The following is a 26624-nucleotide window of genomic DNA, read 5'->3' as shown; positions in this document are numbered from 1 at the left end:
AAATGTTTTAAATAAAAACTAATGGTGCACAATGGATGGAAACTGATCAAGGAGAGAAGCAACCTAGAACTAAAGAGAAATTTCCTAGCAGTGAGAACAATTAACCAGTGGAACAGCTTGCCTTCAGAAGTTGTGGGGAAATTTTCAAGAAGAGATTGGATAACCATTTGTCTGAAATGGTATAGGGTCTCCTGCTTGAGGCCCCTTCCAATGCTGTTATTCTGTTATTCAATCTCTTCTGAGAAGGCAGACCAGTTTACCCTTAGGCTTTGCTTATATAACAGTGATGAGCCTTGTTATCAATATGAGAATCCTCTCTTCCCGATTAAATACTCTTTTTTGTTTTGACAAAAACTTGACTAGGATTTTTTTTTTCCTGTTCAAACTGAACCTTTCACACAAAACACGATTGATCCTAAATATCAGGACTGGTTAATCATGACTCCTGAATCAGTTTAGAAGAAAAAAAAAGTTTTGTTGATCTGTATACTAATAGCACCCAACATATCAGGGGTGAAATCTAAAATTTTTTGCTACCGGTTCTGTGGGCGTGGCTTAATTAGTGGGCATGGCTTGGTGATAAAGTGACTGGGAGGGCGTGGCTTGTTGGTCAGGTGGGCGTGGCCAAGTCAATGTCACTTCTTTGCCCTTTTTTAGCCTACAAAACACAACACAACACAACTGGCTCACCCACAATGTAAAAGCAGCTGTGGTAGACCCAAAATGGCCCCTGCAACAAGCAGGAACCTCACACAGCCACAAAAAGCCCAAAAAAACAACTTTCACACTTTACACACAACACAACACAACTGGCTCACCCACAATGTAAAAGCAGCTGTGCTAGACCCAAGCTTTGCTTTGCTGGCTTGATTGCAGGCAGGGAGATTCAGTTGCTTGCTGATGCAATAGATTGCAGGGATTACAGCAAGGCGTTGCGACCAGCAGCTAAGGTAAGCAAGCTGAGGGGGAGAGGGGGAGGGATTTTTGCTACCGATTAGCAGGCAACTCAGCTGAGGTCGTCAGAGCTTGGATCGTCAGAGCCATTTAAAAGGAAAAAAAGGCTCTGATGATCGCGCAGCTCAGCTGGGCATAGGAGGCAGGGGCAGGGATTTTTGCTACCGGTTCTCCGAACTGCCCGCCGCCATCGCTACCTACTCGCCCAAGCCAGTCTGAACCGGGAGCATTTCACCCCTGCAACATATCTTTAGGTTCCAGTCTTTGTTTCATTAATAAATACAAACCAAACAATATCACACACCTGCATTATACTGATGTATCAAATGTTTATAATTATTTAATTATATTAATGGTTAATGTCCATAAAATTAGCATTCTCCTAGAGATGAATATATATTCATCCCTTGAAGACCTGACTCTTCCAACGGGCGGGCCTGGGTTGACTCTAAACTGATTTAGTAGCTTTTTAAATTCTTAAATCTTAAATTTGCATTTGCATTCCCACATTTAACCTTATTTATTGGATATTCTGTTTTAATTTGTCTTTTAACTTTTGTATTTTCTGTTTCTTATTGTTGTGAGCCACCCTGAGTCCTTTGGGAGAAGGGCGGCATACAAATCCAATCAATCAATCAATCAATCAATCAATCAATCAATCAATCAATAATACACACACACATTAAAATTGGATTTATGTATGTTAAGTCTAGCATCCCTGGGAAGACCAGAATCTAGCATTGTCTTGCAGATATTCATAATCAGATATCCATACTATGTGCATCAGAGGCTGGATTGCCTCCAATCATGTAAGGACCTGGAACATGATCTTACAGAGCCGTGGCATGGATCTTAGCCATTCAGTTGCTTTCTCAGGCTTTTCTTTCATCCCAAACCCAGGAGAGACGAATTGTCAGCATAAATTGCACCCGGCATGACCTTAATATGAACTATTACTGTTCTTATAGTTTCTCTGCAGGGCATCAGAAAGGCAGTGAATGGTGATTTCCCCTGCCTAGCATTCAGACATTGCCAACTGTGGGGAAAGCTGCCGTTCATCGCCATACGTAATGTGTGCTATAGTGGTGTTTGTAAGATCTGGGTGCTTCATTCAATCAGTGTTTTCTCCAAAGGACTATTATCCTATCAATGTATGATCACTAAATGCCAGCAAAGAGTTCATCTTTCAGTGCTTCTACTGTTTGCCTGGATTTGTGTAACCTAGATGCAGCTGTTGTGAAAGTGTCCTTGGAGCTCAAGGAAAGGTTTCATAATATGAGTGAGAGATACACTCATTATGGGATGGTCCTGGGTGCATCCTTCTGGTGGCAGAAAGAATTAAGAGTTTTGCCTCTCTTAGCTGCTGCTACCTAATAGTAGTCCAGATAAATGTTGTTGAAAAGATGGGGTTTCAGAAAGGAATGTATTGATTCTTGTGACAAATCATTACATACATACAGCTTTGATTATGTATGTATGTTAATGCAGTTGTATGCCAGGCCATATCTATGCTAGACTGCATTCTGTGATAAATTTCCTAAAATAACCTTCTGTCTAGCAAACAGCCATGTCTTCTAAAGAGCAGCAGTCATTGCGAAGGGAATTCCCCATCATGCAGGCTACAGAAGCTTACGAGCCAAGTCCTGTCAATTATATACATTATGCCAAGAAAGGCTGTTCAATTTCAGGGCTTTGAACTCTCTAAGTCAACTGGTTGTCCAACCTGTTTAAACAAATTAAAAAAGGAGGTGACTGCAGAAGTTGTAGCTTAGGTCTCTCTTGCAGCGCTGCCAAACGGCTACTGAACCCAACGACCAGATGAAAATGTAACAAAAGAGACTTGCCCTGTTCTGTAGAATTAGGTATCTTTTATACAGCATTAGAGTAGACTCAGTAAACACAATGTCTGTTTTTACCCTAGCTGCTATTGCTGTGTGTTGGGGTAAGGATTTGAGGAGTATTCTGTTTTAACATTGTTAGCTGTCCAGAAATATTAATTTGAGATGATAATTTATATAGATTGAAATAATAAGCAAAAAACAGCATACACGCAGAAACAAAACAGTCCATTCGTAGTCCACACAGACCAAACCAAACTGATCCAATCTCCCAGCCCTACAGTCTGAGGGAACATCCAGATCCTCAATGCTTTGTGAAAAGCCAGAAGGGTTGGGGGCATCCTGATCCTTGGCACTACGACAGAAGGCACAATTCCTAGGTCACACAAGATGACAATTCCTAATGGAAGGAACCTGGAGCATGCTAACTGCCAATTTTGCTGCAAGAAGTAGAACTGATTTAGGACACATAGGCTTGCAAGTAAACTGGTACCATACTAGGTAGGGCTTATGGGTGCCAATCAGCACTTTGAATTGTACCCTGAAGCCCACTGAGAGCCAGCACAGTTCACAGAAACAGTGATGTCCTATGGGCATATAACAAAGTACCCAAGACTGCCTGTGCACTAGGCCGGGATGATTGCATTGGCAAACTTCCAGTTAAAATATTTTGATAGAATGAGTCTTTTCTCTCCTAAGTCCTAAACAAATACATTTAATAATAATAAATAAAAAGTTTTTTCTTGACTATTACAGAATTGGAAAGTTAGCAATTACCATAGTACATGCAGTTGAATTACGGTTTCTCTGAGCCTTTGACTTCAATTTATTTCTTATCAATATAGATCTACAGTTTTAAGGAATTGCTAAGAAAAAAGCTTAGACAGGTTGTGGTAAAAAAAAATTCTTGGAACACCACTATTGTTATTGACAAATAAAAATCTATTCAGGAAACAGTGGGAATTTTCCACTTGAAATTGTCAGTTGTCATTTTTCACTTATATTACATGCTTGTCATGTTTTTAAAACATGTGTTACATGTCTTTTTCAGGGAACACAATGTACATGAATATTTTCTGTGGTTTTCAGATATTTTGGATGTAATAAAATTACAGTATTAGGCTATGGGAAGCCATCTTATTAATCAAGAATTTTTTTTCATAATGGAAATGGCATTTGGAATTTTCATATTCTACTGACTTATTTATCAGAAGGCTGTTGTTAGAACAAAATAAAGTATCATATAATGAAATTATTCTTTTAGCAGTAAACAATGCTTTTCTCAGTTTTAAGATCTTATGATTCTTCTCCTAAAATATAAACTAATTAGGGTTCAGGGTTATCAACTTGCCAGTTTACTGTCACGGGTTTACTCTCTTTTTTGCCAAGAAGAAAAGCTGTCTTGGAAAAGAAACCACATTTGTTTTCTTTATGATATCCTTATAGAAAATGGGGGGTTGGGGGAGAATTACTTGCTTCCTTTTTAACATAGTTTTACACAAAATAATAAGGTAGGTAGGTTGTTAGAACTATCAGATTTGGGCTAGAAAAATCTGGATGACCACTAAATGTCAGAAAAGGTAGATACAGAATTCCAACCTTGCTCCTGTATACAGATTGGCTGGATTTCTGCAAATCAGTTCTGGTAGCCTTAACTACCAGCCTTAACCATAATTCTAGCCTTATATCCAAGTCAAGGCAAATATTTTATTTCCCCATTCCCAGGTTCTTGCAGCATGTTCCTGGATTAGAGGAAAAATAAACCTATGGCTACAATTGTGGCCAGAAAGTTCAGTTAAAGGCTCCTATATTTCAGGGATGATATCTTGAAATACTAAATTCTCTTCTTTAAAGAAGATAAACAGAATTGCAATAGTTAACTTGAGGTTAACTCAAATTTAGACAAAATAAATGTTCATTTCTATCTCATCCTACTTCTGGAGATTTCAGATACATGTGGCAGTCCTGGGAAATAGATCAGATGGAATTTAATTTGTCTCTGTAAGCTTCATAGCTGATTGGGGATTTTGGTATTGATTTTCAAATCCAAAACCAATAGCATGTAAACTGCCACATAAAGTTGGGTATTGAATAAAAGGAAGAATATGCTGAAGTAATATTCTTGTATGCTATTAAATATCCCAATGCTCTACATGGGCTTTTCTGAAATTGCTGCCCAGTGGATTGGCATTTTTATTAAATTGCTAGCCCACAGTGGCTAGGTAAAGTTAGAAGTTTCTGCAATGAATTATTGTTTGTTTATATAATATATCTTTATCATGTTATTGTTGCTGACCTGCTTTTGGAATATCCTTTTGGAGCTTTTTACAAGTATCTCTAATTAATCAATACAATAGGCCAGTGATAGCTAACCTTTTTGGTGCTGATTGCCCAAAGTGTGTGCAACACGAAAATCCAATACAAGTGCCCCCCCGTGCATGCGCCCTGCCCCCATTCATGCACATGCTTCCCCCGTCTATGCACATGTCCCCCATGTATGCACGCGTCCCCCATTTTTTGCTTCCAGGTGGGTGCAGGATGCCTTCCAGGCCCAAAACGGGGCATGCATACGTGGTGGAGCTGGACTGGGGCAACAGCTGGCATGCCCGCAGAGAGGGCTCTGCGTGCGACCTGTGGCACATATGCCATAGGTTCACCATCATGGCCATAGGCCCTGTGATTTTGGTTTTACTGATTAGATTTATTGAAATGACTTGTTCATATTATTATGAAAAAACAAAAAGTTGTGAGTTGATGTTAATGCCTTATTCTACTGCAACAGAGAGAGTCGAAAGTCAATGTTTCTTTTTCTTTTTTTTCTTATCCTCCCTCACTTCTCTTCCCCCTCTTCCTCCCCACCATTTTCCTATTTACTTTCCTATTTTGTATCTCATTTTATTTTATAACCCAATAAAAATGTTAAACACAAATACCATAGGCCTAAATTGATTTTTATTTCCTGGTTTCCTCTGGAAAAAAAGTTACATGTTGTTTTGAATTTAAATTTAAAGATAAGTAGCATATTTGATTGAAGATCAATAATTTAATATTTTGAGTTCTTCAGGAACTCTTTGTGCATGACATCTATTCCTTCATTTTGTTTTATCTCTGTTTATTTCCTTTTTTTAATTCCTTCCAGTAGCAGGCTAGTTTTGCATTTGTTTTTATTCCTAATGATAAGTAACAAGTTGTTCAGCTTCTTTATAGTCTTTCTAGTATGTTTATATACTTTCACTCCTTGGCCTAATTAGCAAAGCTGTTTACATGACTATTTAGTGGTAATATATTTTTTAAAAATATTTTGCTGCATCTTTATCTTGTATTAATTTTGCCAGTGTTTGTATTACTTTTAATTCTCTCATTTTGGGCAATAGTTCTTTTTCCTTCTGACTGCTTTGACCTTGCATATTAATCATACTAGGATCTTCTTGGACTTAACAAATCTGCATCATATATTCTAGTTGACATTTTATTAATGGCACTTTTATATAATAAGTATCCATATATAGATACATCCTCTCATTTTTCATTAGCCATATATTTTTTAAAAAAGGGATTTTAGGGTTTTTTTATTTTTTATTTTATTTTATTATTCGAATTTCTATACCGCCCTTCTCCTTTCGGACTCAGGGCGGTGAACAGCCAAAATAAAAACATTTATACATAAATACGATTAAAAATAGATTTAAAATAATTAAATTTGGCCCATAGTTTAAAATTTATCAATTTAAAATCCATATCAAAATTTAAAACCAACCATAAAATCATAAAATCAAGAGAGACCGGCTAACTGAAAGAGATGAGTTTTTAGGGCCCGACGAAAGGTGGAGGTGGAGAAGTCAAATAAATTGTTGTATGATTTCACTTATATTCTTGGCAATTTTGCAGTAACCTTTATGCTAAATGTCATAATTATTCACAATCAGTTTAATACTACGTCTATCTCTTTCACAGTATAATTACTTTACAATTTATAGGTAATATGGACAGGGAAGTCATAGAGAAAGAAGATAGCTTCTAGGACTATATGTATGCATCAATTACATCTGTTACAAATAATTATCATAATCATTTCCTATTATAAGTTTTTCACCAGATGCCATATAGTACTATATGCTCATTATAGTTTTAATTTATACTGATTTGATTTATCTGAAATGTTTATATTTCATCCTCAAGAAATGTTTTATTCTAAACAATTGTCAGTTTAGTATCCAAAGTTATTTTAAAAGCTATTGTCATTTTGCTGAGCAAATCCACTGAAAACATTTATGGATTAGTTGAAATAAAATACACTCAAGCTTAGCTCCTAGTAACTATCCAAATAATCATGTAGCACAAAATTAATTTACAATTGCTTTCTTTTGTGGTATTTTCAATTTTCTATTATCCTAAAGTGAAAGAGCTATTTGTCACCCAGGAAACACCATTTTCTACTGTTCTAGGTGGGAGACAGTTAAAGAGTCAGAACTCAGTATTTTTATTACAAAATTTTGTCTTGGCCTCACCTCAGTATAAATACAGAGCTAGGTACTGTATATTAAGTATTTAATATACACATCAATGAAATTTGTATCTTCTTTGTTTCCTCCACCATCCCCATTGAACCCAGAACAAATGCTTGCTTTTCATTTTGAGAATTGGGTAATTCAATCTAGGCTTGTTTTGATGGAAGGATAAGGATTTGTGGATAATATGTTATTTGAGAATTATAGTTACTTTGTCAAAGAATGTGGAATTGCAGACTGTAAAAATTGTCATTTTCTTTCAGTCAATAGCTTCAGCTGACATGGATTCAAATCAATTAGAAGCTTTTCTGACTGCACAAACAAAGAAACCAGGGGGAATCACAACTGATCATGCTATAGTTATTGCAAAATTTTGGAAGAATCAACGAGCAAAAATTCACGAGAGTCTGATAAATCAAAGCAAGTGGGAAAACAGCTTGAAAAACATAAGCTGGAGAGTAGATTTAAAAACACAGTCAAGACACATTGACCAGATGAACAGTCCTGTGGCAATAGTTGAAATGGAACTTGAGAAAAATGGACAGGTAAGAACATTTTATCTTATTATAACAATGTGAATGTTACATGTTATTAAGTGTTTGCTTCCTAAAGATGGAGGAAAAGAAAAGGAATTCTGCAGATAACACTATAATGCAGGCTTCTTTAAGTTTAAATATCTGAAGCTTGAATCATTGGCATCCTTGGAGCAATGTTTTCCAAAATTTGAGTGTATAAACTTCAGGAAGCCAGTCAAGGTGTAGCTTGTCTCCAAAGCAGAGTAACTTATATTGTCCAGATGGAAGCTCCTGCATGATCTGAAGAGATATCTTAAAACTGCAACAACAAAGAGAAAAGTTATAGCCCTTTATTCATTGTTTGGTTTATATGTTACTGTTGATATGGTAAATCCAATCAAAGTGAACATTCTGATTCCTACAGAATGCCACATAGCATAATATTATTTTCCATAATTTATTAAAAGATGTTTTACTTCTCTTGCTACAGAATGCCGATCCCCCCCAAAAAGGAAATTCTTCCTGTTAACTTGCAGAAAATACACATTTAAAGCTTTACTGAACTATGAGCAGAAACGCATGATCTCATATCATATGAACTTCTATTTTTAGTTTGCATAAAGCATTTGTAAATATGTGCACTAATTGAGCAGTAGCTGCAGTTAACTTAGTAGAGAACATTCAGTGCTAAGAGTTAACAAGGCACTACTCTTTGATTTATAAAATGTTTATTAAGTTTCATTATAAAATAAAAATACAGAAAAAACAAAAGTTAGAAAAATAAGAGAAAGAAAAAGTGCAGAGAAAGAAAAAAAGTTATGACATCCATAACTTTTTGGTATAGTAAAATACAAAAAAAAATTCAATCTCAGCCTTTTGGTTTACATTTCATAACATTTCAAGCCATTTCTATAATAACAAAATCATTCTAATTATAATAAAATCATTCTAATACCAAGGTACAGTTTCTTGTGTGCCTCCTTGTATCTGCAGGTTGTTGCAAGCATATGTGTCATATCCATATTCTGTGCTGCAATAAATATATTTGTTGGGATTAACATTTTTAAAAGTCTTTTTCCAAGAACAAAATAAGTTGAAATGACTTATTCCCAGTCATTCATCTAACATTTGAAATTGTATACTTGCCAAATTTATTTATTTAGCCACCCGTTTTAAAATAACTCTGTGCACCTTCAACCAATAAAACTATATAAAACAGTATAAAACCAACAGCCATATAACTAAAAAGAGAAAATCCTGGCACCATGGCAACACTTCTTTAATACACTCACACATTCATCCCACCCTGATTTCACCCAGTGCCAATGCCTGGGGAAACTTCCAGATTTTAAGCATTCTTCAGAAGGTACAGGCCTGTTGGATCTCAGTAGGAAGGATGTTCCATACGGCAGGGGCTTTGGTGAAAAGGACATGCTTCTGAAGACACACAAGATGGCAATATAATTTACACGGGAAGAGAGCTGGAGCATGCACACTTTATCTGCACTGTGGAACGGGCAGATGTCCTCAGGGAGAGATCGTCCTCTAGATAACCTGGTGCATGCTATATTGGGCTTTAAATATGCAACTCAAGCAACAGGGAGGTAAGATGGGCTAACCTAGGGACATCTAACATGCCAGTACATTCTAGACCAGTTGTAACTTCTGGGTGGTCTTCACAAGCAGCCCCATTTAGAGTACATTATAATTATCCAAACAGGAAGCGATCAAGGTGTGAATGGCCATCAGTAAGTTCTCCAGAAAGGGGAGCAATTTATGCACATATCTGTGCCAAAGCCCCTCTAACCATGGCTAGTTCCTCCCATCAAGATTTTCGCAGCCTAGGGGGCTTCCAGTTGGCACCACCGGCGTCGCGGACAGTCTTTTCAGACCGCCAGCCCCGCGATTCCGTTGGAGCCGTTCTGACAGCGCTAATCAGCTGTCAGATGGCTTGAAAACCTCTCCTTCGGGAAAAGAAGGAGAGGAGAGCCAGTGGGCGAGGGTAGAGCTCCCCGGGAGCCCCTGGAGCAATTCCAGGGGCTTGGAGGGTGAGAGCTCCCCATTCAGCCCACTGAAGCTCCGGATCCATGGCGACTCCGTTTTAAATGGAGCCAGACGCCAGCGACCAACTCTGCTCTCAACAAGGAGATTAAGTGATCCCAAAAGCAGACAGAATGGAAGCAGGAGAACAAGCCTTTGCAAGTATGTTGCTTAACTCCTGGGATACATTGTTTCTACTTGATTTTGCTGAGCTGGAGGAGGAAATGGCGTCTTCATTGTGGCTGGAAAAGTGAAAGTTAAGTGCTTGTTAATAGATTTTTGCTTAGAGACTGGACTTAAGCTGCTGGGATTTGAGAGCTGGGTATAGAAAAGACTATCTTGCTTGATAAACTACAAATAAATCTGAGAAAGCTGCTCAAGAGATTTTATAGCTTTGAAAAGAAAAATTCTTTTAAAATAATATGGCTTCCAAGCAAGGAGTTCCTGAAAGTGGTAGAAGCTCTCTAATGGCATCAGAAATGACACAGAGAACTGACTCAGAGAGCCAGGAGGATTTTTTTAGAGACCTTACAGAATTTATAAAGGAAGCCATGAACAACCAAACTGCAATTATTAATAACTTTACAGCAATCATGGAACGAAAATTTATAGAACTGGTGGAGGATATAAAAGCAAATGAGGATGTTTTTGAAGGAAAGCACAATGACAATTTAGGAGACATTTTGACTAAAACAGAGAAGCTGGATTTGGCTGATTCTCAAAAATCTTCAAGCTTTCTTCCAGCTCTTTTGGAATTAACTGACAGAACTTTTCAAAAATATAATTTGGAGCAGAAAGAAGAAGAAACTGACCAGCCCTACGAGGTTTCGGAAGATTTGGCAGAGGCTTTCACACAATTAATTGAAATGCTACAACTGGACTTTTTTTTGCAAACTCATCGAGTTAACTCTTCGTTCTATGAACTGACTGATTATATAAGCAAGAAGAGTCGATATGGAGGCTCCAAATCAGAGGAAATGGTTCCAAGAAAGGGACAAGTTTTAAAGATACATCAACCCCCAGTTGAAATTCAAAACCTCCCCAAAATAAAAGTAAGAGGGAGGAAGAAAGATTGGAAAAAATACAGAAAGAAAGGAGAATGGAAGATTAATTTAATGACTAAGTACAATGATTAAGTAAATGAATTAAGAACTCAATGATTAATTAAGGTTTAAGAAAAAATATTTGAATTTTGAGAATAAAAGTAGGAGGGAGAGTAAAATGATTAAGTAAATGATCTAAGAATATCTTACAGATGTATTACGAGAATTTTAGGCTTTGAATGATCTATTAGTGTTTGTTAATGTTTTTAAAACTCTTAGGCTTAAAGGATTATATGTTATTTTGAGTTTAGGGAGGTTGATGAATAATCTGTAGAAGGGGAGTTAAGGGGTCTAGGGAGTTTTAAGTCTTGCATTAACTTAGCATATTTTAGCAGATGTTTGGTAAAATTTATACCCTGTTTTTCTTCTGGGAAGTCGGGGGAGGGGGGTGGGAAGGGGGGGTGGAAGGTTGGGTTTATAAATGTTTAAATAGACAAGTGAAAATGTTATTTGTTTGATTATAAAAAAATAATAAAAACTTTTTCTCAAAAAAAAAAAAAGATTTTCGCAGCCTCCAGGGACTCAGCACCACAATCTTAGTTCTGCCCCTCAGCTCAGTGAATGAGCTGAGCCAGTGGTTTCATGTAGATCAGGGGTGTTAAACTGGCGGGCCAAATGCGTCACATGCAGGCCACACCCACTCCAGCTCCTTGAATGGGGAAAATGTTGTGAAACATCATGTGACAGCAACGTGATGCAGCGAGTTTGACACCCGGGATGTAGATGAAAGAAGAGGAGAGACCCAAACACTGAGGCACCCCACATTGCAAAGCTAGGGTTTGACGTCTCTGTTCCACCAACACTGACTGAAGCCAACTGCAGAAAAAGGAGAATCACTGCAAAACACTATCTCCTGCTCCTAGTCCCCAAAATTGGCTCAGAAGCTTTCTAAGGCTGATGTTACTGAAAGCTGCTGAGAGATCCAGGATAATTGCACCACCCCACCTGAGCTATCTAAAGGTCATTTTTGAAATAATAAATTGCTGTCAGATTTGTTGATCCAAGGGCAGCCCTATTGTTATGTAGCACTGAAATACATCAATGCCTAAGAGGACACCAAGTGGACCTTGCTGGCACAATCCAAGTTAAAAGTATTTCTGCTCAGCACTACCCCCTGGGCAGGCTCTTCTTCCCTGTCAAACTATACCCAATCTCTTTAACATCCAACCCTGCTCTCACACAGGTGATGGAGGGAACCTTACACAAGTCCTCCATTCTCATCTCTCACATAAGCACTACAGAAAGGCCCAGCCATACTCAGTCTCCTTCTCAACAACCAACCATGGTTCTTGCCAGTCAAGGTCTGTTACCAATAGTATGACAGCAGCTAAGATATTTACCCAATCCAGTGATTCTGGAGATTTCACACCCATGCAAGCCCCAGGCATGTTTGCCTTAATGTCATCATCTTAATATTAATAAAGGAGAATATTTGTAACTCAGGATTGAAATGAGGAGTCCTTAGTACTCTCTGAGCTTGGGCGTTTTCTTATAGATGTTTAATTAACCAAACTTGGTAACATCATTAGAGCTAGCAACCAAGGTCAGAGAGCATTAAGGACCCCTCTAATTTTAACATCCCAGTGCTCTAATCTTAACATCCCAACTCACATGAGGCAGAGCAGAGATGTTTATTTCAACTTTTCCCTGATTCAGAATCATCTATCCTTATATTATGTGGTTTAGAATCTTAGTGATCCTTTCTATCAGTTACTATAGTTCAGTTACAACTTCTGAATAAATTGTGAGATGGGAAGTGGAAAAGGGGTACACTATAATTTCAACCCATTGTTCTCTATGCTTTCGTTCTGAGTGGATTTATGTAATACAGCGCTCTTGCAAACAACTAGCCTACCAAGCCTGTTAGGCATTTATATATTTCTGTGCTACATAACAATAGGGCTGCCCCTTAGATCAACACACCTCATTGCAAATTACTATTATTTCTTCAGCAGAGAAATATTCAAACTAAATCGAATAGTGATGGAAAATAACATGTGATTGCAATAAATGTGTCCCAGCTTGATCTGTTTTCTCAAACACATGTTCACTATGTTCCCAAATCTCTGTTCTACAAATTTTCTATAGACCAATAAAACTATGAATTTTCTGTAGTATCTGACATTTATCAGAATATTTTCCATTCCATTAAATTTTATTACATCGCTATAAAATTACATTGTTCGCCTGGTGTTGTGGTTGGTAGCCTGCAGGTTAAAATTTAGCCTCATGTGTAAATCCAGCTATTCACAACAAAAGGTAAAGCAGATTATGACTCAAACAATTGTGTGAATTCAGCTGGAGTGTCATGTCCATTAAGATATGTGTATTACAAGAGAGGTATTTATGTAATGGAAATTTATATCTTCCTATGTATTAATGACTTATACAACCTAGCATTGGCTATTCAGATTGTAAAGGATTACAAGCAAAAGTATTTCCCATCATTTGCTTCCTAACTCTAACCAACTCTAACTAACGAAATATAAGAGTCATTGTTGCTTTGCAGAAGAATATCTAAATAAACAATGAGAGCCAATTTGATGTAATGATTTAAGGCACCAGGTTAGAAACTGGGAGACCACGAGTTCTACTCCTGCCTTAGGCACAAAACCAGTTGAATGACGTAAGGTTAGTTACATTCTCCCAGTCCTAGGAAATAGGCAGTGGCAAACCACTTCTGAAAATATCCAAATACACCATGGCCTTCCCCAGGAGTCAAGAGTGACTTAAAGGCACAAAAACAAAGCAACAATACAAACAGTTTCCTTTTGAAGCAACACAATTTTAGGATTGTATCCTTCTTTCTACTTTGACTAGTCTTAAAGAAAAAAAAACTTGTTTCTGATCTCCAAATTCTCATTATTCTTCTAAAAGATTATTGTGTATAATATTTTGTGGAGAAAATGGAAAGGATTGAATGGGAAAAGGAGATATTTTGGATTTGAACCCCAAACATTTCTAGAAAAAGCAGAAGCTCTTCTGTTAAACTGCCTCCTTCAACAAAGCAGAATACAGATTTTCTCCATTCAAATTCACTGCAACAACCAACTTTTTAGCATGATAAGTTCTGGAACTTAAAAATGGCAATTTAGGTTCTCTGAAAATCTGAATACAAAGTAACTGAAAGAAATTGTGAGTGTTCCAGCACTGGAGGATTTTAAGAAGAGATTGGACAACCATTTGTCTGAAATAGCAATAGCACTTAGACTTATATAGTGCTGTACAGTGCTTTACAGCCGTCTAAGTGGTTTGCAGAGTCAGCATATTGCCCCCAACAAAAATAGTATAGGGTTTCCTGCTTGCACAGCAAGTTGGCCTAGAAGATCTCCAAGGTCCCTTCCAACTCTATTATTTGGTTAAGTGTGTAATATGCCAATCAAATAGATTGGTCCATGTTTTACCTAATTTACCTAATTTATAGAAGAGATAAAGATAAACAGATTTTCTGTTTCCTAGTTTCAGTATGTTGCATCTATAGCAATTCGTGATTTTGTCAAAATAGCAACGCATTGTCATAATGCAACTTCTACCTTTCTCTCTGTGCTCACATACAACTGTCATCACATGTTTTGGGCATGGTATAATATGTGGATGTATTTCAAGAAAAAATAGTTTAGGTTTAGGCTTGTGCTGTAAATAAAAAATAAATTGCATTATAAACATCTTTGGATGAGTACTAAGATGAGTGCTGTGTTAAGAGCTCCTGTGGAATTTCATTTGCCCACCACCCATGCAATTCATTCAGTAAATTATCTCTATGCTGGTTTTTGACCAAAATAAACTTTGAATTTCAGTTTAATACATTATTTTAACTACATTTCTATATTGAAAATGCTGCTGGAAAGATTTCATAGAAAATCCATGAGACCTAGAAAAAGAGAATAAACCAATTATCCTGAGTAGGACTGTTATTTGTTACTTGGGATGGGGATGAAGGAATGAATATGTATATGCTTGTATGTTAATGAGGTAGAGAAAAAATATGCATGTGGACAGCTTCTGATTCTCAACCTGGCGATTTAGGGGTCAAAAGATTGCCTAACCTAATCTAAAAAAATTGAAAGAATTATGATGATGTAACTGTTGAGAAAAGCAGAGAATATAAAAGTAATCTGTAATTAGGATGAATCTAAAAATAGAATGAGGTTATTTTTAAAAGATATTGTATAGGTAGGCTTGAGCAGTTCTTTAATAAGTTAAAGGCTCTACAAAAAAGATTTCATTAATAAAGTAGTTAATGCCTCAATTCAAGTAAAAAGTTATAATATAACATATTTATAATAATGACATTAATAACTATTATATAACATATAGTTATTAATAATTATATTATTAGTAATAATCCATGCTATAATATATCAATGGATTGTTTATTCTATCTGTAATAGAATACTAATAGATGCAAAGAGAACTTTTTTCAAAAGTTAACTGAATTCATACTGGTGCCCAACTTTTTCACCCAAGGAATTGAAAAGAACGTTTTTAATCTCCAATAACTATGAAAAAAAATAAACCAACATAGTGATTTGAGGAGTGAAATGACAAATGTTTATTCTCCAGTAATAACAAATACTTCAAAAAAGCAACATAGTACAAAATATATCTTTTATATATACTGTATTTTATATAGAGAAAGAGAGAATGGGATACATGAGAGGACATCATTGTCTTACTTGTGTAAAAACAATGTCATAAGAAAAAGACTTAAATAAAAGAAAAAAGCCAGCCACAATTTAGAAGCAAATGACACAGAGGTAAATGGTAGGAAATGGCACATAGGATTTTTAAAATGATTTTTATGCTGTCTCAATCAATCTTTGGCTGTGAAAAATAACATAAAATAAATAATCCTTAATAAATTCATAATAAATTCATTTTCCTTACAGAACCTTGTAAGACTGTACCCACCAATATAAGGACATTCATTTATTTATTTCATTTATTAGATTAATTAAAAATAAGTGCAACTGATCAATATATTAATATTAAAATTTAAAAACAGTTTCTTATTATCCTGTATTTTAATCTAGCTTAATCCTTGTTTCTTTTACTTAACAAAAAAGAGATTCCTGTAAAAAATAATTTGCAGTTGAGTTACTGATAGGTGCCTGGCATATCTGCAACAACTTATTAAAAGTATCAGTCTCCCAAGGGAAAAAAATGATTAGCATTGGTCATTTGGTGACTAGGACAAATGCTATCACATGACCATTGCTCACCTTGAAGGCATATGTACTGAACAGAACAGTTATGTAACTGAAAAAAAGTGACCTGTGAACAAAAAGAAAAGAAACGAAAAGGACAAGGTTTATATAGCTCAGGGAGAAATGATGAAAAGAACTGATTTAGAATTCAAAACATTTTTAAAATACAGTTGTTCCCATTAAATATATATATATATATTATTATATATATATATATATACAATATAAATAAAAAAGTATAAAGTATAAAAGTATAAAAACAATACATTCACAATAAATATGTGGGAGTAAGAACATCTTTAACATGTTCCATTCCCATTTGTTTCTAAGCAGTTGCATTCTTATGGACTCCTTGGTGCTCTCTGAGCTTGGTTGTTTGCTTACAGACATTTTGTTATCTGACTACTGGTAGATAATATCATCAGTGCTAGTGAGTGTGGAATTGCTCCCTCTTTATATACAGTAACTTGCCCTGTCAGTGTTGATAGGACTATAGTTTTCTGCTTGGTTGCTTGCCTGGTAATAAATCCCTGCTTATCTGGGTGTAGGCTTCTGAGGAGGATGTGTTCTAGTCTTTTTGTTTCCTTCTTAAGTTTTTTATTGTCTCTTGAATGATGTATAAATGAGGCTTATCTCTATGTGTCTTTTGATAGCTGATTTGTCTGAGTGCCAAGCTTCCAGGAGTTCTCTAGTGTTATTCAATTTAGCTTGATCTAGGATTCCAGTTGAAACTATGGTTGAGTTTGTCCATCATTGTTAGATTAAGGAGTTTTCATCATGTCTTGATTTGTTGATATTCATGGATGCACTCTGCTCGACTTCCGCCTGTCTGTTCTACATAATGATTGTTGCAGTGCTTACAATCCATGTTACAGATGACTCTTGTTTTCTTTCTTCTTGGATTAATAGGTCTTTAGGATGTTTTGAAGGGCTCTAGTTAGTTTGTGTGCTATAGTGATACCAAGTAGTTGCAATAGTCTGTTGATTGTTTCTGACATGTTTCTAATGCATGGCAGTGTTATCCTTTTCATAGCTTATGTTGATTTGTGCTGTAGCAAGTTGAATGGCCAAGAACTTTTTGATAAAGTTGTGTAGGTATCCATTTTTTTGGAAGAGGTTGTATATGCAGTCTATTTCCCTTTTCTGATGTTTTGAGTTGCTGCAGTGCTTTTATGCTAATCTGAATAATGTTCTTACACAGCTCCTCTTATGGGAGGTTGAGTTGTTACTTTAATAATGGAGAACTTGGTTAGCGTGGTACTTTTTGGATAAATGTGTGCTTCTAATTTGCTATAATTTCCTCTGCTGATGAGGATATCCACAAAGGTAATGTGTTGTTTTCTTCTTCTCTTGTGAATTCTATTCCTTTGAAGATGTTGTTGATCGTTTTAAGTGTCTTCTCTAATTGTTCCTTTTTTATTAACAAAGATGTCATCCATATACCGGATACATACTTTTGGTTGAATGCTTGGGAATACATATAGTTTAGGTATTTCAATCACTGCTTGTAAATAGAGTATAGCATTTGAACAAAACAAGCATATTGAACAAAATAGTATCTCAGAAGATTTGATCCAAGGAGAATTCCGGTCTTGCATTTCATACCAGGTCAAAGTGACCTGAAATGTCTGCACTTGGATGAAATAATGAAACAAAACAGATCCTCACTGAAATACACTATTTTCATATCCAGTCACCTCTATTTTAAACTATTTTTGGAAACTTGGAGCAGGCTCTTGAATTATATGCACCTTTGAGCTGTTTATCTTGCATACAACTATGCACTCATATAGAATGTTATATATATTCCATCTCTTTGTTTAGAAAGTTAGGTCTGATTAATTCTTTTCTATGTATCCCTATTATAAAAATAATGTTGAAAAATTCTGGTTAATATTTTTTTCTCCTATCTTTTTCAGTTGTCAGTCAATAAATAGAAGCATAGTGGATGAATTTAGTGTTAGCAAATAACTTTTGCTAAGTGCTTCAAAATACATTAATTCCCAATCCGTATAATATTGTAATCCAATTGTATAAAAGACCATTTTAAAAAATTTACTTATTATTTTGGAAAGTGTTTTCTGAAATTGCATTGATCAAGAACCCAAAGGAATAGGAAGAGAAATCTAGAAAGAATTGATGTTGAAAGGATTGATAAACTTTTCCCAGAATAAATACTCTTCATCCATTAGAGCTTTATAAGGAAAGTTAAATATCATGAAAAGACAATGATTTAACTGCTAAGCAAGCAAAATCCTGTCTCAAATCCAGGACAGCCACTGGCTTTCAGATAGACAATCTCAACCTTCATGACCCAGTGGCGTTATTGTCCTATAAGGCAGGTTCTTAAGTTTCTAATCTTGTTTTTTTCACAAAATGTCATTTCATCCCTAATGAAACATTTAAATTAAATGAATTTAAATTATGATTCCCAATATCTTTATTTTCAACATTTTACTGAATCTTAGATATTTGGTGGCTAGACAGAAATAGGCACTTGGATGCTCTCTTGCCCCTATTATTGGTTGTCCTGGCTAGGGTTGGTTGAAGATAAAATCTTAAATATTTGGCAGAAATCGAGGTGACCATTCCGGTCTGCTATGATTGATAACAGCAGACCTGAAGTAGACTACAATATAGCAACACAATACAATTGATGTTAACTTCATTGCTGTGCTGGTGATATGATGTTGTAGTCCCACCATCCTTGGGGCAAACTGTCGGAGGTATTGCTCTTACTGTAATGATAGAGATTTCTCTGCAACATTCTGTTCTGTGTCTTATGGGATCCCCCCCAAAAAACATAGTTATGACCAGGTTCTAAAGTTCTGACGGCCAGCTGCCTCCCGCTTCATGGTGATGGGACCACATTTTTGGCACTCACAGCTGGCCTACATTTATAATCGTTTACAGCATCCCATAGTCACATGGCTGATTTATGATCTTTTTGCTGAAAACTAGTCTTTACTTCTGGTTTTCTGCAAAAGTGCCCCATAGCACTTACTTTACTTAATGGCCATGGTATTTGCTTAACAACTGCCACAAAAAAGTTCTAAAATGTGGTCAGTCATGGATGACCTGCTTTATGAGCATCACAACCTACAAGCGTAATGGCTCCATGACAGTTGTAAGCCAAGTACTTCCTGTAATGTCCCATAATCTTTAGATCTACTGTATATATTTGAATGATGTATAATAACTGCTAAATTGCTTTAGCCTCAACAACTATTATCTGACCAAATACCTGGAAAAAAATAATGGCAGTAGTTTTTCTCATTGTATTTACTGACTAATACATATTTTCCATGTTGATAGAGGAAGTGTTGGTGGGGCAGAACAAAATTTTACTTATTAAATCAGGTTTTTAGCTGCTACTGCTGATGATGATGATAGCAAGACATCATTAAGAATAGCAGTTAACCAATGCATATGCTGTTTTAAAAAAGATGAATTATTAGAATGATAAAGAATGACTGGAGAAAAAAGATCTACAATAGATAGTATCAGTTGAATAACACAAAAAAACCATTTACTAATTATAAATAAAACTTACGAAAACTATATTAGGTCAAAACTTTGTAGTAACATATATTAATTTCTCTTCTATTTATATGCCATACTGCTGACCAAAACCTAGGTATTTATACTTTACATTAAAAATTAAAGTTTATTGCTAGAATCTTTTTAAATCCTTTCATTTATTATTTTATTGGTTTTATAGCTTTTTTCCTATCAACTATATTCTATATGTCTAAATATGTATATGGAGCTTAAATATACTGCACACCACATATTACACTACATATATGGAGCTATTCCTGTTTTAATGTGGTTAGAGTATTAGGAATATATACTGTCAATTTTGCCATTTTCTCCAATTTTGCTTTCCCAGTCTGAAATAATTGACAAAGTTAATCTTTTCCAATGTTGTGCCAAATTTGTTTTTGCAGCTGTCAATATGTAGGTTAGTAAATTGTGATATTTCTTGTGAGATCACTTTTTCTTTTTCAAGAAATTTTTAAATATCTTTATTGAGCAGTTCTTGCTGTGTGTTTAGCCAGTTTCTTGAGTCTGGAAGTAGTAATAGCAATAGCACTTAGACTTATATACCGCTTTACAATGCTTTACAGCCCTCTCTAAACTGTTTACAGAGTCAGCATATTGCCAACAATCTGGGTCCTCATTTTACTGACCTTGGAAGGATGGAAGGCTAAGTCAACCTTGAGCTGGTGAGATTTGAACTGCCAAATTGCAAGCAGCTGGCAGTCAGCAGAAGTAGTCTGCAGTACTGCACTCTAACCACTGCACCACCATGGCTCAAGTACCATATTGGCATATGATGAAATCTTTCTTAAGATTGTTCCTGAAGTAAAATGCATTTGATGTTGAAGCATATGGTAAACTCACCTGATTTCTTCTTGTTTTTAAAAGATTTCATATTCTTTAATCTAATATTGTTTTATAATATGTCCTTTCAAAACTTTTCCTTCATTTCCTTATTCTATAGTTACCTATGAAGTCCATTAGCTGTACCAGCTCCTTCTATAATTAATGGCCTACTCTTTAGGGATTTTATACATTCTGTTGAAAGACAGCCAGCATAATAATATTGCTTACGATTAAGAAATGCAAGACCATCTTTTTCTTCTAAATCTGGCTAAATTCTAAATCTTATTCTTAGTTTTTCCCACTCTGTTTAGTACAGATGCTTTTGGAAAACACTGGACTTTATATTCTAAATTGCCCCTGAGGTTTAGTTATAGAGAAAAAAATAGATAGTACAGTGCTTTAGTTTAAAGAAAAATTAGGTCAGCCTTTGATGGATAATTTGATGGAATGGTTGCCTCTTTATATAGTATGCATTCTGATAGTCATTCGTATTGGGTATTTCATCTGTAGTTGCTGATAAAGGTGTATAACAATAATACATTTTCTATGCTCAGTGGTGGGATTCAAAAAAAATTTTTTTTTTCTTTCTTTTCTTTTTTTTTTTTTAACATGAACAGACGTAAAATACAAATACATACGAACACATATACATTAACACAGTACTAAAGCAAAAAAAAACCAAGAAGTCTATCGACTAGCTCTTAAGAAACTCTCGCATCAGTGATTAATTTCTATTTCCCTTATTTTTCCTTTATCTTACAGTTTTCAGATTAATTTGCTTTCACTTTTATATACTTTATACATTTTGAGCTGTATCTTTCTACAGTCATGTTAACCATTTGTTTATACCATCATACAACTCTTCTCATATGACTAGTTCTATGTTTCTTAATTTGAGTTCTCCTGATATCCTATGTTGTTGGCCCTATCCTTCCCTCTAGCCATAGGTACCGTCTTTGCCAAACTAAATATTAATCAGTATCCTCTTTTTCTTGAAGCTCCTTAGTGAGCTTATCCATCTCCGCACATTCAGTTATTTTTGCAATTATTTTTTCTTCTGTTGGTAATAGTTTGGATTTCTAATTTTGAGCGTACACTATACGTGCCACTGTCAAAATGTGGATGGTAAGATATTTTATCTCTTTAGTGTATTGTGGTGTAGTCATTCCAAATAGGAAAAATTCTGGTTTCATTTCTATTTTTTGCCTTGTTATTTCTTCAATTATTCTCTTAATCTCCTGCCAGTAGTGTTGTGCCTTCCTGCACGACCACCAGAGATGGTAGTATGTCCCCTTTTGTGTCTTGCATTTCCAACACATTGGTGATGTACTTGGAAACATTTTAGCCAAACGTGCCGGTGGGAGATGCCATCTATAGAATATCTTGTATAGATTTTCTTTGTATGGGATTGACATTGTCATCTTGAGATTTTCTGCCCATAGCTTATCCCATCTGTCCAATTCTATATTGTGACCTATATTTCTTGCCCAACTTATCATGTTTTCTTTCACCGTTTCCTCCTCTAATTTATATTTTATTAAATATCCATAAATTTTTGATATCATTTTCTCATCCTTGCCTTTTAATATTTTATCCAATTCGTTCGGTTTGCTTTGGAATCCATATTGTGTCCGGTCTGCCGTAAATCTTGATTCTATTTGGAGATATGGCCACCACTCAATAATTATACCCCGTCTTTCCAATTCTTGTCTCGTATATAGGTCTCCTTCACTATTCAGCAGCTCTTGGTATTTCCTCATCTTTTCTATTTCTAAATAGATTTTTACTACCAGTTCTATGGTCGTGGCTTGGCTGGCTTGGCTTGGCTTGGCTCGGTGGGCGTGGCACGGGAAGGATACTGTAAAATCTCCATTCCCACCCCACTCCAGGGGAAGGTTACTGCAAAATCCCCATTTCCTCCCGATCAGCTGGGACTCGGGAGGCAGAGAATAGATAGGGCAGGGCCGGTCAGAGGTGGTATTTACCGGTTCTCCGAACTACTCAAAATTTCCGCTACCGGTTCTCCAGAATCTGCTGAATACCACCTCTGTCTATGCTGCCCATGTAAGAAGTTTATATGCATAAGAGTAGGCAGTTGTTTACTCTGCAAACCTTGCCTGCAAACCAATTCACTTAAGTTCTTTTGCTTGGAAAATTCTCAGTATGTACATCTTGGATACACTGAAATGGTAGAGATTTATGAATGTTGACCAATAATACTCATGATAATGTTATCTTGGCTCATTGCGTGGGTAAAATAATAGTTATTAGCTCATCTGCTTTTCCTGGGTACTTATTTCTCATTCAAATGTATTTACAGTTGTTATCTAAAGAATTATTACATAAAAATATAAAATACTTAAAATAAGTACATCTTACAATGGGGTTAGCCTAGACTTAAAAAGATCAGCTATTTAAGGAAAAAGACAAGAGAGTATATATTCTCTTGATCGCTCCCAGGAGTGTCCAAGTGTCAATTTTTTTGGCCACGCCCCCGTCCGCTTCCTCTCTGGCCTAGTTTTGGCTCGGTCTCAGCCTGAAGAGACGTGTCAACCCATTTCTTGTACTTTTCTTGAACTCATCATTGGGTCTAATCTCTGGCTTTAGAATGCATCAGAGAACTGTATGTGTGTGTGTGTAATTTTATATAAAGACAAATCCAAAGAAAGGAAGGAAGGAAAAGAAATTAAAGTTATGATATAATAATAACTTCTGACCATCTTTTCAGGAGATAATTAAAAACTTACAATTCCCCGTTCCTTTTAGATGTTATATAAGTCCCTTCAACCCCTCACTTAATCAATCTCTTTTAAAATCTTCAAACCCATAAATCAATGTTTCTTTCATTCTGTTCTGATTCATTGTCCATTAGTCCCAATAAAAAAGATTTTGGTTTCTTCACAATTTTTATCTTAAGTTGTGACTCAGTGTAAATTTAATACTAGTGACCCACATTCTCTCCCAAGTGCCCATCTGTATATTATGTCCAAAATTAATAGCCCATTTTGTCATTGCAATATTTAACATGTTCTTCTGTTTTAAATCTTAACAAAGGTTTATACTTTTTTGCTTGTTTTTGTTTGTACATAATTTAATTTCAAATTCCAGTTTGTGTTTTTCAGTTGCAATTATCTTTTTATCCATATTAAACCCTTTTTCTAAGCATTGAAAACTATAACTTTCTGAAGTCTATTGTTCTCTTGGCTTCAATAATAAGTCTTGGCATGTTAGCCATTTTTTTCCTGTCAACTGTTTCTCTCCTATAAAATGCTGACAATTGTCTTGTTTTCAAACATCAACCTTTTAATGTAATTAAAAGGACATTTTCTTATTATATAATGACACTAGTTTTTGTAACTTTAATAGTTTATAACAGATTTTTGTTAACAAGTTCTTTTCACTGATAACAGGATCAGTACAACATTCATACTAACCTACTTTTTGTTACATATGAATGCAACTAGTTGCTAAATATTTCCTAGTTGTTAAATAAACTGAAATTACTTTTGAATTTTTCAACCAAAATGGCTCTCTTTCTATTAGGAGAAGATAATACATGAAAGCAGAGTCTGTTGGTTTTCTCTTGAAATGTAATCCTATTATCTTCTGGCAACATTTCAGTAAACATACCTCATGCAACTTAAGTATCTCAGCAAACTTTTTTTCCCCCTAAGGATAGGGAAAATAACTGGAGTGCTGTTGCTTGTCTGTTTTTGCTTTTTCTATTTTGTGACACTGAGGTTTTGAATTGGCTGTAATTGCTGAATCATTGATTTGCCAGCTTGCTTAGGTAAGCTGTCTCTATACTTTCAATGAGAAGAATGCATGGATGTTTTTCAATATATAAAACTATAAATATATTACTAATCATTAATCCTTCCTGTACCAATTTTTTGCCTATTAGTCATTTCATTAAGCTGCTGCTGAGGAAGAGTTCAAACCACTCTGACTGCTTTCCTGTCAGATTAATTCTATTTACAGTTGTTCTGCCTCACCCTTTGCCTACGTTTCCTTGCATGAGGACCACATAGGTGGCCATAAACATTACCTTGGACTTTCTAGTTACATAATTATCATTTTGTTATACAAGTTTAAAAATATAAAGTTGGAATGTCAGCAACATATTCACACCCAAGAATACTTCTTGGTTCTAAAATGGTTCAGTAACCTTAAAAAAATTAATAGTTAATGATTACAGACCAGCTTGAAATAATTCTAATCCACGCAGAAACAAAGACAAAGATTAATAGAGTGGATAGAAAACATCCATTCAGAAGGTTGAACATTGGCAGGGAACATTCTGCCAATATAATTGCTTAAGGTTACCTCTTCCACTGCAGTCATTGACAAGTATACATACCCTTCTCTCAGGGATAAATTTTTGTGAGAAAATCCATGAGTACTGTGTTATCCGTCCCACCCCGCCCCCAAAAAAGTTGTGAACCGTTGCTTTGAACTATTTCTATTCCATCTGATTGGAGTACAGGCTATAGTTACTTACATTTAGAGACAGATTCAAGTATACTTTTCGTCCAGTTTCCTTCGTATTATATCTTTTATATAATAAACTAGCAGGTAAGTGCTATTTTTACTTATCTACACCAACCCACCTGAAGAATGGAATGCAATGTAATGCAATGCAATGGACCGGAACAGAATGGAATAGAATAAATCTTTGTTTAGCAACTGCCTCATTTAATGACCATGTGCAGTTATAATGAGAAAGTAACTTTGCTACCAGTCCTTGTATTTATGACATTCGCAGGTCTGTAAAACAAAGAAAATATGAAATAAGATCATAACATTTTCCTTAGCTACACTGCTTAATGACTAGCTTGCTGATCCCAATTGTGGTCATTAAACAAGGACTAACTCTAGTACTAAATGCCAAATATCTGTGATATTTAACCTGTGATTTTGTCTTTCCGACTGAATTGCTGTTGGTATGTATTTTTTTCCTTTGGATTCATTGTTGAATCACTGACACTACATTAGTGCCCATAATATGGCTAGATATTTCCTTAGTCTTCTCCATGCGTCATTCATTTTTATTATCCTACAGATGCATATCTTGACCAACCAAATTAATGACTTTTTTCATTATTCCTTATGCTGATTATAGTTAGTCTGGATTTTATCAGACTGATTTTTATTTATCTGCTCTGTGATAATATGAGTATTGGGTAGAGAATTTGTAACAACATCCATTAGATATCAGTCAGCAGAGATCAATCAGCTTTCACAAACCAAATCTGCTCACCCGTGTTATAAAATTTCAAATTGATTGAAAACAGTTCTTACTATCAGTTCTTACTAGTTGAAAAATATGTGCCTCAGTCTTGCAAATGTGAATTTATTAACGGATTGGTAAATTTACTTAGACATTCCATGCAGAGAATGCTCTCAGTGTTCTTTATAGCTAGAAAAAATAAAGTATGATGCATGAAAAGGAAATCCAAGTTATAGTTTATGGATGGTAAATAAGAAAATGTCTTTTTCAGGTGCACAAATGGAATGATCCTAATTTCTGAATTTGTGTATGAGCCTCTTTTACTTTAAGGGATGATGAAAAAACATTCTCCATGTAGCGTTGAATTCTACTCGCCCATAAGCCCAGCTGATAGAATTAATAGCATGAGATCATGGGAGTTGCACATGCTAATAACATAAAACTATAAACTAATTTTGACAATTTATAGTTAGATCATTCTCAGAAATACTAGTTGGTGATTAATCGTCATGTCAAACTGTCATGTAGGACTGTACTTAACTCCAAATTCATTTTCAAAGCTGTCTTCAGAAATCATGGGGTTACAAATATAGCATACTGTAATCTGCAACTCTTTATGTTTAAAGCAATTCTGTCTTTTCCTGATATCACAATATTGTCCTCCAGCTGCCTTCAATCTCTAGAAAAGCTTATTTTAAAGATAGTTAAATTATTGATTGTTTATGGTTTATATTTACTTTAAAGTACTGAGGGAAATACTCCTTTAATTTCAAAATAGGGCTTAAAATGGTGCTTAAATGAGGTTTGGGGTTTATTTGAAAACCATTCAAATTGTGACAG

General features: G+C 35.4%; 1 protein-coding gene across 2 annotated transcripts in view; it reads left to right on the top strand.

Annotated features, from left to right (window-relative positions):
• COMMD1 (copper metabolism domain containing 1) overlaps positions 1-26624 on the top strand; it is a 97534-nt gene that overhangs the window by 28245 nt on the left and 42665 nt on the right. For both annotated transcript variants that reach the window (XM_070933093.1, XM_070933094.1), the window contains exon 2: positions 7564-7845. In XM_070933093.1, coding sequence (XP_070789194.1) covers positions 7564-7845 — 282 coding nt within the window. The remainder of the gene's footprint in view (positions 1-7563; positions 7846-26624) is intronic.

The sequence above is a fragment of the Pituophis catenifer genome, unplaced genomic scaffold, assembly GCF_029215685.1.
Source record: "Pituophis catenifer annectens isolate HBS135680 unplaced genomic scaffold, rPitCat1.0.hap2 SCAF_1, whole genome shotgun sequence".
Classification (NCBI taxonomy): Eukaryota; Metazoa; Chordata; class Lepidosauria; order Squamata; family Colubridae; genus Pituophis; species Pituophis catenifer.
The sequence above is the reverse complement of the archived record's forward strand: the minus strand, read 5'-3'. Positions and strand labels throughout refer to the sequence as shown.